Here is a 14,894-nt window from a genome sequence, read left to right as displayed (position 1 = left end):
TCCCCGAGGCCACACAACCGGTCCAGGCAGGACTGGGATTCGAGCATGTTCCTCATTACCCACAGCCTTGTGCCTCCTTACAAAATTCTTTGGGGGAAATCGGTTCACAGTGTGAAGGAAGGTGGGGGAGGAATTCGTCTCATCCAGGGAATGAAGACACACCAACAACTGGCCAGCTGCAGAGAGGCCTGGATCTCAGCTGGCCCCCCTTTCCATAAAGCAGCTGTATCGACAAGAGGCGTCCCTTCTCTCTTGTGTCTCCTCCTGAGTCCCAGTGTCCCTTGCTTTGACAGCTTTGTTCCAAAGCAGCCCCACGCCGGACTGAGGACACAGGGGACGCCCAGCTTCTGTTGGCCTTCCTTGGCCTACAGCCTCCAGTCTTGGGTGGGGGCCTGTGGCCCAGGTCTTCAGACGCCTCCATGCTCTGTTCCCTGCTTCTTTCTGATCTGTTGTCCCAGGCTTAGGACCCAGGTGGGGGGAGGGGTGTCATTCTCTTCCTGTCCCAGTTAGGACTCTTCATGAGCCATTCCCCATGGGACCTTGAGTGGGTCTTTATCCCTACTGGGGTCCACTGGTGGGTTCAGATTATTGGCTTCTACAGTTGTGTTTTCCAAACTCTTTTTTTTTTTTTTAATTTTTACTTTGGCCGACAGTAATAGATACCTTTTACGTTGTAACTCCCAAACATGCATGTGCATGTCATCTGAGACATGAAGTTTGATGAAAATACTTACTCTTCCCAGATTTTGCTATTTTCTGTGCATTCTGATTCTTTCCATCCTATTTTCATTTTTCAAGAAGTGCTGGTTGTAAACCACAGAACTGATTTCCTGCGTATTTTATTCAAAAAGTCCTCTCTCTATTACAGTACAAATTCCACGAAGACAGGCAAACGTTAGTCTACTTCCCATAGTTGGTGCTCAGTCCCTATTGTCAGCTGACTCTTCTCTCTATGCAAATGCTCTGGAGAAATATTCTTCGGTGCTGAGAAAACGTTTCGTTCAAAGGAGAAGGTGACTTGTGTCACTGGTCTGATTTCCTGCTTTCACTGCAGCGGTGAGAAATCTCCGAGACATACTAATAAAGCTGTGTCTTCACTGCCCACATCTTTGTCATGTTCTTACTCCCGCTTCATTTCATTTTCTTTGTTAAGTTTTCTTCTCAGCTTACTCCTTTGTCTTAAATACTTAGAATTTCAGCTAATTTTAAAGGAAAAGGTCTTCAATGAGAAAGACTCAGACAAATCAGGGATACCTAAAAGTAGGGAAGACGTGCCCCATGATCTTGCCCTCAGAGCCAAGCCTCTTCACACTTGGCTGTGTACACTGCAGACTGGCTTATTAAGAGATTTTTTTCAGACATCAAGGGGATCCTAATCATAGGATTCCTGTGGTAACATATCATGGACATTCTTCCCTGTCTTTTTAAAACACAGCCATGTAGCATTCCCTTTCTTACCTACTTCAGATTTTCATATTTTTGCTGCCTAGAGTTCTTTTTTGGAGCTAGTCAGGTATTAAACAAAAATTCACTTTGAAAAGAATAATGGCATTGTATGGTGACTAACATATCATAATAAAAAATTTAAAAAAATAAATACAAAAGAATAATGGCATTGTGAACTAGTCTAGCCATCTGACCAAAGAGACACCTCTAGTAAATGCTTCCGGAACCACCTGTCTTTCTGGGAATAGGGCTGCTCGTGGAAAGCCCAGGTGTATCCTGAGCTTCGTGGGGTGGTACAGAGCCCTTCCTCCAGCCTCTGGGAGGCGAGAAGTGATGAGGGAGACCTTTGACTGGCAGGACCAGATCAATGCAAATGATACTTGCAGCTTGGAGCAGCTCTGCAGAGAATCTGTTCTGCTCAGTCATTGACCGTGTATTGATTTCCACTTCAAGGCCACGGTTCGGTGCTGCCTGGTTTTTAAGCTACCCAATGTCTTTTAAATTAACTTAATTTTACTTACTAATTCTAAAATAATGGTGAATTATAGGCACGAGGTTATTAATCTTCTGAGTGAATGTATTACATGCTTTATCTCAATTATAGACTCCACATGTTATGTATTTTTAAACTTTGATTCATAAACTTATTCAGAAAGAAACGACCTATGTGCTCCACGCATTCCCTGGGAAAGAGGTGACCGTGGCCTAGGGTCGTTCATCACCCAATGTGGCTTTTCTGGCAGAAGGTCACAACTGACCGGCTGAATGCTGAGACGCCCGTCCTCTGTTTTGACCGTGAGGGGAGGGCGGGTTGCTCGGGGGCCCGTTTCCCCTCCTGACCGTTCTAGGAGCGGCCACAGGCGGACTGCGGGACGGCCCAGACAGGTGCAGGGGCAGGTTTAGACGGAGCAGCGGTCTCCCAGGTGGAGCCGTGCTCACCGGAGCAGGCCCACCTGGACGAGTTGTCCACGCCGTGGGTGCGGAGACCCGCAGGGTTGGCAGGGGGTAAGGCCCCCTCCCAGGGCTCGCTTAGTCAGCAGCTAGCAGTGGCTATGTGCCAGGCCCTATGCCTTTCCTGGTGGTGGCCACCGACACGACGAAAACAGGAGCCAACATCCATGGAGCGTGTGACATGTACACCCGGTTGTCGTGTTGTACACGTGTGGCCTCGTTTATGCTCCACGAGAAACTTGGGCAGTGGCTGCCCTCCCTCTCCTCTTACCATGAAGCAGCAGTCGGGGGGGGGGGTAGAGTCACTTGCCTGAGTCCACCAAGCACGTAAGGGGCAGAGCCAGGCCCTGCCGCCCGGCTCTCTGCCTCCCCTGGAGGAGGTGAAAGTACTTCCAAGGGGCTGCACGCCTTCCTCAGTGGGGGCAGACCCGCCCCCGGTCCCGACACCGAGCAGTTGGCAGCCGGGACCTCCAAGGTGCATCTCAGGTTGCTCAGTTGTCCGGGTGACCCTGGGCTGAGGGCGTCCTGCTGTGACCTCGGCGGAACAGCCCAGAAGCCCGGGTGAGATTTGGCGGGCACGGATGGCATGCAGGTGGGTGTGGCCAGGGCTCCTCACACCAGAGGGCACGATCGCCAGAAGCACCTCGTGTCTGGGACCCTTGCGTGTGGATGTGAGTTGCAGTCCCTTCTCTGCCTGTCTTACCCCCTCGCGTAGAGTCTGCTGTGGGAAGGGACGGGAAGGTGTTTCCTCACACTCCAAGTGCGGTGTCCAGCGTGCAGACGGCACGTTTACAGGGATCCGAGCGGGCGTCAGGGCAATGCCGGGAGATTTCATCTAGAGCTCTGATGTCGGGGAATTCAACCATATGCAGATTTGAAAGGCTTGTCCTTACCTCTGTTAAGAAAAGAAATGACCGTCGTCTTGTCACATGAAAATGTTTAGTTTTAAGCTTACTCCATCCCTGCCATTTGGAAACGTTTGCTCATTTCTTTACGGTCAGGGAGGCGGGTGTTTTGGAGCATTTGGCTCACATCGTGCAAACCAATGTGAAAAAGGTGGCTTTTCTAGAACGATGGGTGTTTGGCAGCTGTGACAGGACCCAGGCCCCCACATCCCAGAGAGACAGCGGGTGGCTTTGGTGAGCCCCACGTAGGACGCGTATTCTTCCTGCCATCCACCTTGACCTGAGCTGTCAGAACGGATGTAAAGGCTGGACGTGGTTTGGAAAGAAAGCGAACCTCTGTATCTCCAAGTGGGAGAGGGCGAATGGGATTCTGGCCCGGGCGGTAGAGCCGCCGTCAGTGCTCCCTGATGGCGAGACAAAGTCTCGGCCCCCGGGGGCTTAGCGATGCAGCCTTAGGAGCGCGTCTCTGCTTTTCCTTCCTCGTGGTGGATGCGCCATCACAGTCACTCAGGCTCCATTCTCTGCTCGGGATGGTGGGAGAGTCTGCCCACATAGATGCAGAGGTCCTTGCCCTCAAGGTACCGACGATCTACACGTAGGCCAAGACCACACGTCCGTGGGTTCTCCTTGCCCATCAGACCAGGAGCTGAAAACGGCCGTGCCCTGCCCTTCTCTGGTCTCTTTCATGGCCTCGTACATAGTTGGTGCTCAAGAGGAAATGAAGCGCCCTAGCCTTCCCTGCAATGGTGGAGCAGGACTGAGATCAGCAGAAGTGCTCTGGGTCATGGAGAAGACCAGAGGTTCTAGTAAATATGACCTATGTGCAGGGTGTCATGGGGGACGGATGGACTAGAGCAGAGGAGGAAGAAGGGGGGAGGAAGAGGAAGGGGATCAGGTAGGGTGGGGACCCTACCCTGTGGGGTAACAGATATCAGTTGGTTGTTGGTAGGTTGACCGCAGACAGATTGTAGAGGTCCTTGGGGATGCCATATGGAGGAACTGTGACTCCGTCACATGTGTGACATAGTCCTGTACTTTTAAGGAAGCTTTCCCGAATGCTCCAGACACAAGGAGTTGCTCCATCCCTCTGTTTCTACACAGGAAATCCCCAGTCAGTTCTCTACTTTGGCTTGGATTGTCATCTGCTGTGTCTTAAAATTTTCATATATGCCTCCTGTAGGGCACCAATGCTGCCGTAGTCGTCTTTCACTCTGCAGTGCTCAGGAGTGTGCCTGGTACGGAGTAGGTACCCCATGAATATTGTTGAATTGACTCGAAATTGTGCGCTTGAACTGCCAGGCATGATGGGGTGGAGGCGGGCAGAAGTTTGGCATTGGACCTGGGTGAGGAGGCACATGACCGCCAACTGTGGAGTGCACCTGCTACCGGGGGACTCACAGTTCGGGTCCTGGCATGGGCGGGATGGGAAGCAAGACAAGTCCAAGGCATTGAGTTTTCAAGAAGGAATGTGTGGAGTGTGGGAAACCAGTTGGAATTGAGACAGCAACAGAGAATGGATGGGATTGAAGGAGTCTGTTTGGAAGGCTAAACCTAGATGAATTCCCAGAGGCAACGACCTGCAGGGCTCGTGGGTCCTCAATGTAGAGAACCACCCTAAGCCTGTGGGTCAGAGGGAATCCCCAAAGGAGTTGAATACCTTGAGAAATGAGCTGCTGAAGTTTCTCTTAGATGCTTTAGGGAAGCAGAGTGACCCTGTAGGATCACTGTGTAGTTAGCTCGAACATTTTTTTTATAATTGACCAGAAACCCAACCCAAACTTGCTCGATGAATTGGCTTTTTATGACTGAACAGCCCAAGGCAGGGGGGAGAATTGTGGCTTCAGGTTCGGCTTGATTCAGGGGCTCTTACAAAGGCATCAGAATCAGATGCTTGCCTCTGAGTTCCTCTGCCTTTCTGTTTGACTCTCCTTGCACACGGTGACATAGTTCTTCTTCGTGTCGGTTCTTCATTCTGTGTCTTCCCAGTAACTCCATGCTTAGTGCCTCTCAGAGCTCAGTCCAGCCAATGACAGAATTTCTTGCCTGGTGAAAATCACCGGTGCAGCTCTCACTGGACCTGGTTGGCATGTGTGGGTCACCTGCCTGTCCTTGAACCAGTAACGTGGGCCACATGCCAACACCTGTAGCTCCTGGACGGACAGTAGAAAAGGAAGGACAGGGTGCTGTTGTCACCTGGGAGTTTTCTGGGTGGCAAGAACCACGCTTCGCCGAGCGTGGCAGCAAAGCAGCAGCTACCTGTGAGCGAGGAAGCCGCATCCAGAGAGACAGCCCTGCTCAGCCCCTGCCATGCCAGGCGTGCCGCTGCTGTCCTCCCACAAACGAGCGGTCTGGAGGCTGATCTCCATGGAGGCGCCAGCCGGGCCACCCTGCTGGCTTCTTCCATGTGTCCTCGCTGGGCAGGGGTCCTCCCTCTCTGGCTGGTCATGGGGTCACTGGACTGTCCTAGGATCTTCAGAGTTCCAGAGCCCCCCGTCAGGACTGCACCTCCCAGGGACTGGAAGAGCTGCTTCACGTCTGTCCTCATTCAGGGGGGCCTTGGATCGTGGTGTGTGGGGCAGTTTACAGAACTTTTCCCCACTTTTCACTTGCTCTGATTGTCACCATAACCCAGGTGGGTGGAGCAAGGACAGTGCTCCTGTTCTCCACGAGGCAGCAGAGAAGCCCCAGGGGTAGATGACTCAACCAGGGTGACTCAGCCGTAGAGACTGGAATTGGACTCAGGAGACACAAACCTCATCTCGAATTTATACTTTTAAACCAAAGGTGAAGAAAAATGAAGGCAAACTGACTATTCTAGCCAGTTTCCTCATGGAAACGGGGCATTCAACTGCCCACTGGGGGCCAGGGAAGTGCATCCTTCATTACTACCCACAGAGGAGAACATTAGCTCTGTTTACATCTGAGCAGCCCTGAGCCAAGGCCTGCCTGCCAGCCGCTGTCCCACGGCTCACCCACTGCAGTTTGACGAGACGTGGAATCGCTCACGGAAACTGTCACCCTAGCCCCACGGCTCCCCAAGGCTCCTGCCTTGTGCACAGCAGCTCGTGGGAGGGGCCACAGCAAGCCTGGCCCCGAATGTGCTGCAGTGACCTCAGGTGACCCAGTCCCTGGATGGCACGGCCCCTGCTCCGGGTTGACTGGCTTCCGGGGGTCTCTGGGCCTCGTGGAACCTCACTGTGAAACTGGGGTCCAGACTTTGCTCCCCAGGTGGTAGAGAATTGTGGTTTTACAGCTGGAGGAGATCATCTGGTTCAATGTACTGGTTCCCCAGGCGAGAGACGGCCCTGTAGTCTGGCACGTGAGGCCCTGTGTCCCCCGCCCCCGCCTGTCCCTCACCCCCGTGTGCTCGTCCCCCTTGAATGTTCAGCCTTTGCATGTGTTCCTCGCTCTGACTGGAAGACCCTGTCCCACCATTTTGAGGAGGGGCACGGTTACAGAGCAGAATAGCTCTTCCCTGGCATTTCATCTCAGACGTTTTTCTTGGAACAGAGCAAAGTCAAGGGGCCCCTCGCTATGGGCTGAATGTTGGCGTCCCCTGCTCTCTCCCCTCCCCCAGAATTCATATGTTAGAATTCGAATCCCCAGTGTGATGATATTGGGAGGTGGGGCCTTTGGGGGGGTGATTAGGTCATGAGATGGAGTCCCCATGAATGCGATTAGTGCCCTGTTGGAAGAGGAAGAGAGAGATCTCTTTCCACACACACCCACGAAGGAAAGGCCAGACGAGGACACAATGGAAAGTCAGCCGTCTGCAAGGTAGGGAGAGAGCTCTCGTCAGACACCAAATTAGCTGGCACCTTGGTCTTGGACTTCCAGCCTCCAGGACAGTGCGGGATCTCTGCTGTTTAAGCCCCCGGTCAATGGTGCTTTGTTATGGTAGCCTGAGTGGGCTAAACCCATTATGGAACTTCTTAGCAGGAAGGGACAGTGAATAATGTTTGGTCAAAACCTTGCAATTTGCTCATTTATTCATTTATAAATATTGAGTATTTCTGTGGCAAGCCTTGGGAATACAGCGATGCATGAAATGGAAATAGTCTCTGATCTTACAAAAATCCACTTACTGGAGGAGACAAACATCAAAGAGATAACTTTAAGGAATTTAAAATTTCCGTTGTGAATAGGACCATGAAGGAGCATCATGGGCTTTGACAGCGTCTGACAGCGGGCCCTCCTTTTGTCTGGGAGGTTAGCAAAGGTTTCTCTGAGAAGGTGCTATTTAAGCTGAGTCTTGAAGGACAAGTAGAGCTTAGCCTGGTGAGAACGTGGGGGGGGGGGGGGACGGAAACCGTTCTAGAAAGAGGAAATGGACATGGACCTGAAATAGTGGCTGAGCCCGGGCTGGCAGAAAACAGATGCTGTGGTCACAAGCCCTGTGTTCTTTCCACTGCCCCAGTCTGGGCTTCGTCCAGCCCTGTGTCCCCCGTGTACTCAACCTGGAGAGGGGCGTTTACACACGTGAAGGTGGGCACCCTAGTTATGGAAGCGGGGGGGGGCCCTCGTGGAAGAGAAGTGAGGAAGCTGGAAGAGAAAGCGAGGGAGGGGGGAGGAGGACGTTCCCTGTGGGCTCGGGTTGGAATAGAAAGCGAGGGCCAGGTGAGATGTTGAGATCAATCGTCGATTCAGCAGTGTGACCATTTCTTCCAAGCTCGTTCTGGAAAGGGTTAATGGCAACTTAGGTGCATATCCTTGTTGTTTTGCTTTTTGATATGTATGTTAGGATCACAAAACCTCATGTTTTTCTAGTCCCCTTTAAGTCTAGCTTTGTTTGTTATATTCCTTGCCTCTTTCTTCTCTACTTCCTGTTGAGTACCTTATGTATGCCCCATGTGGGGGCTGGGTGCTGGCATTACAAAGACAGTAAGGGATGATCCCCACCAATAGGGAGCCCGGGACCGTAGGGTAAGGAAGAGCGGTGTGTGCAGGACGAGCAGTGCTACCAGGGTGTCAGCCAGGAGAGGCTTCCCAAAGATCTGGAGCCATGTGGGTGGATGACCAAAGCAAAGAGTTGAACCTTACCTGCCCGTCTCATCAAGTCCTTGTTATCTTCTGACGGCAGGTGGGGAGCTCTGTGAAGATACAGAGCAGGCTTTCTGAGGAGGACCCAGGTATGGGTGGCTGGCTGCCTGGCTGGCTGGATATTCATAGTACAGTAGTGAAAGATCCCCCGAGGACCGGAAAGAAGAGAAGCAGGTGTCATCGAGGGGATCCTGGCACCTCCCACCCATCACCAGTTGACAGTTTCAGTTTCTCAAGGTTCTCTGTAAGGTTGACTGGTACAGAGACTCTTCTCCATGGTGACTCTTCACTGTTTAAAGATGTATCAGGTTTCTGAATTAGATTTTGAGCTTTTATTTCTGGTGCCTTGAGGTGGCTGGAGGTCTCATGGGTGGCTCTCATCCCTACATAGGGTGGTGTCTGGCTAAGAGGAATTGGTGTTTGTTTGTTTGTTTTAAAAACCTGGTCCTGCTCACCCAGGATCCACTTCCAGCAAGAAGAATGCCTGCTGCTGGCTCGGTGAGTGCACAGAGCTGTGGCCCTGACCGGCAAATGCAGGGAGACCGGGATGCAGGGGTGATTTCATCTCTGTTCCGCCTGGGGCTGTGCGCTTTTACGAAGCAGTCCTGCCCCCGAGAACACCTTCCAGTGTGTCCAGTTCTGGAGGCTTCCTGCCTGCCTCTTCCTCAGCCATGCCCTTCCTCTGTGCTCTCCTCCATCTGGGCCACAGACTCGGTGTCTTCTCTATGCGACATCTCGCTGGGCCTCCTCCGCTCGGTGTGCGGTCCCACCTTGCCCAGTTAGGAACCTGACCTTCCTGGTGACTTGCCTTGCAAATTACTAACTCAACATTCTTTTCTCAAATGAACCATTCTTTTGTGAAGGAGATAATTACCTCCCCTGCCCATGATGGTTGTTTTGCAAACTTTTTAAAAATATTACATTTGCTTGCTGTGGGGGTATATTTGAATTATAGGAGTCCTTTTGAATGGCAGGATCGGGGATAAGCACCACACTGGCTTCTAGGCCAACTGATCTAGAATGCTCTCCAGGCTGTGATGGTTCAGTTGGCATCATGGTAGAGTCTCCGTAATAAATAAAATAAATAAATAAATAAATAAATAAATAAATAAATAAATAAAATAAAAACACATTAAAACAAGGTTCTATTTCCTACAATCAATTCCATCAAGTAATGCACGAAGGATTTTTGGAAAGAGAAACCCAGTTCTTTAAAAGGAGAGAGAGGAAGACAAGAGAAGGGGATATAAAAAAACCCTAAACAACTCAGTTACACTAATGGCCCTTGTATTATTGTGGCAATATTACTTACAAATAAAAGCCGAAGAGGAAAAACAAGCCGTGTTTGCTAGATGTACTCTCTGTTCCCTGCCTTGTTTTTCTGCTCCAAAGTATAGCACTGTGTTGACGTAGGGATGTAACTGCTATGAATATTGATGGCAGCAAAAGCTTTTTTTCTCTGTCTGGCCTAGTAAATAAAGCAGAAGGGATAAAAAGGGAAAAGGAATTGTAAAATCAGCATGCTGTTTTTAGCGTATCTTGTTCCCCTAGAACTCCAAGTCTTAGAAACGTATTGACAACCTACATTTGGTGGTCAGGGTCTAATTTGAGTATAGTGGGTTGGTATTTTCAGGGGGTTTGCTTCTGGTTCAAGTAACAGAGTTGCTCTCTCCTTTTAGCCCTCAAAGTTAGCGTTACCACCTCACTGAAGCCTTCCGGGATCCTTCCTCCCTAGCCAGTGGCAAAGTCCGTCCAGTCCTAGCTCTCAGGGAATGGTGGAGAGTAAACCAGGGAGTCCCCGGAGGTCTGCAGGCTCGTGCATACCCCGAGGGCACGGCTGTGGGGAAGGAGAAGGGGTCGTGTTCAGGGAGGGTCTTGGCAGCCCGGTGAAGGGTGTGCAGTCCATGGGAGGAGCCAGAATGAGGGCAGGGCCAGTTGGGAGGTCAGGGGGAAGCGTGGGGGTGCAGGTTGGAGATGAGTGAGACTCCATATGGTTGAAAACACACTGACTCTGGCCTAACTCACAGCACAGAAGAATTCTTTAGACCTCGGATGGTGTTCAGGGATCAGAGGGAGCTCTCAAGGACAGGTTAGGGATGTCAGGGACCTGGGAGGAAAGAATGATGAACTAGTTTTTCAGCAAGACCAGCGCGAAGTCGGGAATGGGGGTGAAGGCTGGGGTCCAGCGGTGGTTGGATGGCTGCCCTGGTGGTAGCCAGGGGGGAGATGTGAGGGACTTCTGGGTGGCTCAGTAGGATAAGCATCTGCCTTTGGCTCAGGTCATGATCCCGGGGTCCTGGGATCAAGTCCTGCATCAGGCTCCCTGCTCAGTGGAGAGGCTGCTGCTCCCTCTGCTTGTGTTCCCTCTCGCACGCGCTCTCAAATAAATAAAATCTTAAAAAAAAAAAAAAAAAAAAGAGGATCTGGGAGAGAGAACTGGGGAAGGTCAGGCCGGGTGAGAGAGGAGTAGCACTCTGGTAGGAGGGTGGCTGAGGCCATCTCGCAGTGGTCACATAGCAAAGCAAAGTCCTGGTGGGGAAGGAGTGGACCAGTCCTTCGGCCTTCTGGGAGAGCTCAGGGTGCAGAATCACTGTTTCCACTACCTCTCTGGGGGCATTCGCAGCATTCATGTTTGGAACAGACTAAACCTTCCCTTCCCTACCAGACTAAACTTTTCGAGATTAGGGACGGCAGTGGAGCTGTTTTTCTCATCCTGGCTCCTGGCGTGGGGTCCGGCATATAGGAGAGGTGTTCACTCAGTGTTTCCTGAGCCAAATTCATGTGACTTCTTGCACCAGGCATCTTCGTAAGTGAATTCCGTGACTTCCATTTTCCTAAGGTATTGGTAACTTTCCTCGGGTCCCACGGGGTAGAATTAATATTTGTGGAGGGCTTTATGGCCCATGTGGAAGAGTTTTAATTGCTGATAGTTTTTCATGGAGTTATTAAGTAGCCTCTTGCCAGGGAGCGCCTCTTATAAAATTAATTGCACACATCCCAGCGGGTCGGTATTTCTATTAAAGCTGAAGCTGCATAAGGAAAACCTTCACAAAAGAGGAAAGGAGTCAACATTTTTAGACCTGTTGAGGAATGTATTCTCTGGACTCATGAAGTCACCTGAGTTGGAAGGGAAGGGTTCTAAGTCAGCTAGCCTGAGGGCTGAGTCTCCGAGGCCTGGGCAGCCAGGTGGGCACGGCTGCCAGGGCCTGTAGGGGGGAAGGATGCAGAGGCTGAGCCCCGGCTCCCCGGGACTGTATGATGACCCCTCAGCACTGTCAGCTGGGAGAGACCTCATGCCAGTACGCAGACAGGGGGTTTGCCATCCTGAATTTGCTCCCCTTCTGTGCCGGCGAGGAGACTGAGGTCCACAGGAGAGGCGGGACTTGCCGAGGTCACCTTGCTGCTCTGTGACAAAGAGGACCCTGACTTCAAAATCGGGCGTAAACGCAAGAGAGAGAGGGTCAAAGAAGCCACATCTTCCTTTCTTCCAAAGGACATTCTACTCAAAGCCGCCCTTGGAATCTTGTTTGCCCCCTTGTGCTTTTCTGGGCCTGGTTTGGCAATCTCAGGAGGAAAACACGCTGCGTTTTGCAAATGTGTGCAAATAACAAACATGCCCCTTATGTCCCAGGCAGACTCATTGCACACGCATCAGGGCAGGTGGCAAAATGCAGTCATGCAGCCTGGAATGAAAAGTGTTTTACACTTAGTTGCTTATGAGAAATTCAGTGTTGGAATTAAAACGCCTTCCTGGCACAGGTGCTGTGCTAATGGTGCCATTTCTCATAATAAAACTTTGCTTGGAGAAAAACGCTTGTATCTCAGAGATATTGATTCTAATTCCTATTTCTTTTTCTTCTTCTCCCCCATCCCCCCCTTTCTGTTTCTCTTCACAGGAAAAAGTAGAATATGCCTTCCTGATTATTTTTACAGTCGAGACATTTTTGAAGATTATAGCGTATGGATTATTGCTACATCCTAATGCTTATGTTAGGAATGGATGGAATTTACTGGATTTTGTTATAGTAATAGTAGGGTAAGTCCCTTTTATTTTGGGGAAATATTTGGAAGTTGGGGGGCAAGGAGTAATGGAAAGCCACAGTTTTTTGAGGGAATATGGTTGCTCTTCTCTGCTAGGGCTTGCAGCTAGAACCTGCCAGATGGTTTTGAAGATGGGCGATACTGCTATCAGTATCGGGCAGAGACTGGTTCAAATCCCCTTGTTGTTCTTACTTCCCTTCCAGTAATGGGTATAGAAGGAGGTTGAAGCTCTTGATGTAAGAGGGGTCATTTTATGAGGCCTTGGGTCTTCACAGATAGGCCAGCCCTGCTGATGGTTAGAGTCAAATGAGTAGAACTCTTATACTTAGCACCCCGCTAAGTTAAAAACAAAAAAACCCCAAACCAGTATTACAGTAATAAATCCTTCAGAGAAGTAAGGTACTCTGCTATTTAACATCCCTGAGCAAAGCTATTAATTTTTTTCTGCTGACTTGTGGGAAAAACTTTGGCATGCTACCACCCCATTTTAAATAACAAAACAAGGGGCGCCTGGGTGGCACAGCGGTTAAGCGTCTGCCTTCGGCTCAGGGCGTGATCCCGGCGTTCTGGGATCGAGCCCCACATCAGGCTCTTCTGCTGGGAGCCTGCTTCTTCCTCTCCCACTCCCCCTGCTTGTGTTCCCTCTCTCGCTGGCTGTCTCTATCTCTGTCGAATAAATAAATAAAATCTTTAAAAATAAATAAATAAATAAATTAAATAAATAAATAAATAACAAAACAAGGGTCTGAATAATGTCAGGTATCTGGCATGAAATGAAATAAGCCAGAAAATGCAGAGAAGGAGGCATTCTCCAGAAATCCTGTCACAGGAAGGAGACACCAACAGTTTAGTTAAAGAAGAGTATTAAAAAACAGTGGCCTGTGTTGTGTGGCTCTGGCCCTGCCACACCTGGAAATTTTGCCAGTGAGAGAAGAAAATGAATCCGCATCAGAGGAGTGCTGGGCCTTTGGACCAAATACCCATATAGGGAAAGAATATCTATCCCTTTGGTGAGTCTTCGTTACCCAGCTATAAGGTGGGTTGCTCCTAAAATTATATGTGGTCCTACAGAGAGAGATTGTTAAATGATCTCTCTGTGTTCATCTCCATAACGTTGGTCAATTGCCTTCTGAAGTTGAGCGATGTAATTTTTCTTATAGGCTACTTTTTTAAAAAATCGTGAATCCTTTGGCTTTTCGTGGGAGACCAGTATAGCTGGATGTTAAGAGAGTGGGATAAATTTTAAGTCTGCTCCTTAAAGCCTAGGAAATTCAAATGGGATCCAAAATGGTGGCCCAGTGGGATAATTAGATGTAAGGGGAAAAAGTCAGCTTTTGCAAAAACCACCATAGGACATGGCAGGTAAGGTATTACTGCAAAGGAAGCGTGGCTAAAGTGAACCGGTAGCAGGTATGTACCATGCTTTCCTGTATTTGCTGAAATCTAATAAGGAGTGGCAACCAGGAGACTTGCAGGTCTCTGTTCTGGATTACTTTTGCTGTGCCTCTCCTGAGCCTGGACTTTATGTTCAGCTATAGGATGGAGATGCTTAGCTCCATTTATTTTGTCCTTACCCTACAATCACCTCAGCTTTCTACCTTGAGACATTTTTCAGACTACAGTAGAGCACAAAGACAGGGAACCAAAGAGAGGGTGGTGGTCTCATTGCATTGAGAAGACAGAGACAAGAGTCCAGGAAGGCCAATGGGGCTGAAATTTGACAAGCATGGGATGGGAGGGAAGGGGGCTTTCCAGAGCAAGAGCCCCATAAATATGCCTTGGGGTCCTCTTGAGCTTTGCCTGAAGAATAATCTATACTTACAGGGGGTGAGAATCCATGAGGCCAGTCAAATAATACTACTAGGGAAAAAGAAAGAGAAGCCGGAGACTGTTAGCTGAATAATAACTACGATTCACATAGGTCCGAGAGATGTTCAAGTTATGACCAACCAGAATGAAAAGGCCTCAGTAAACACCCTGGACTGTCAGTAGAGACCCCAGAAGGGGGATTAGTAGTAGGGCTAAACTAACTCTAGGGTAGGGGTTGGCAAACTATGGCCAATGGTCCAGATTCAGCCTGCCACAAATTTTTATAAATAAAGTTTTATTGTAACATTGTCACATGCATTTGTTTATATAGTTGAGTTGAGTAGTTTAGGTCCACAAAGCCTAAACTATTTACTATCTGGCCCCTTATGGAACAGTTTTGCCAACCCCTGCTAGAGAGTAGGGATCACCTGAATTTCCTTGCTAATAATGTTTGAAAAGAAGCCTGAAAAGGAGCAAACTGATGTGCAAAACAAACTGCCTGCCAAAACAAAACTCAACACTCTTTAAAGGAAGACAACAAAATCCAGACACTTAACAAGTGTGCAGCATCCAGTTAAATCCTACAGCCTTTAATTAAGACATATGACCCATAACATGGAGGAAATTCCATCCATAGAGACAGACCTAGAAATGACAGAGATAATGGAATTAGTAGATAATTGCTTTACAAGACTTTAAAAA

General features: G+C 49.5%; 1 protein-coding gene across 3 annotated transcripts in view; it reads left to right on the top strand.

The window, feature by feature from the left end:
- Positions 1–14,894, top strand: part of CACNA1D (calcium voltage-gated channel subunit alpha1 D) — a 296,621-nt gene that overhangs the window by 129,575 nt on the left and 152,152 nt on the right. For all 3 annotated transcript variants that reach the window (XM_040628679.1, XM_040628681.1, XM_040628680.1), the window contains exon 4: positions 12,239–12,378. In XM_040628679.1, coding sequence (XP_040484613.1) covers positions 12,239–12,378 — 140 coding nt within the window. The remainder of the gene's footprint in view (positions 1–12,238; positions 12,379–14,894) is intronic.

Source organism: Ursus maritimus, unplaced genomic scaffold (assembly GCF_017311325.1).
Source record: "Ursus maritimus isolate PB19 unplaced genomic scaffold, ASM1731132v1 scaffold_14, whole genome shotgun sequence".
Taxonomy (NCBI): Eukaryota; Metazoa; Chordata; class Mammalia; order Carnivora; family Ursidae; genus Ursus; species Ursus maritimus.
This window is presented reverse-complemented; position numbering and strand designations above follow the sequence as displayed.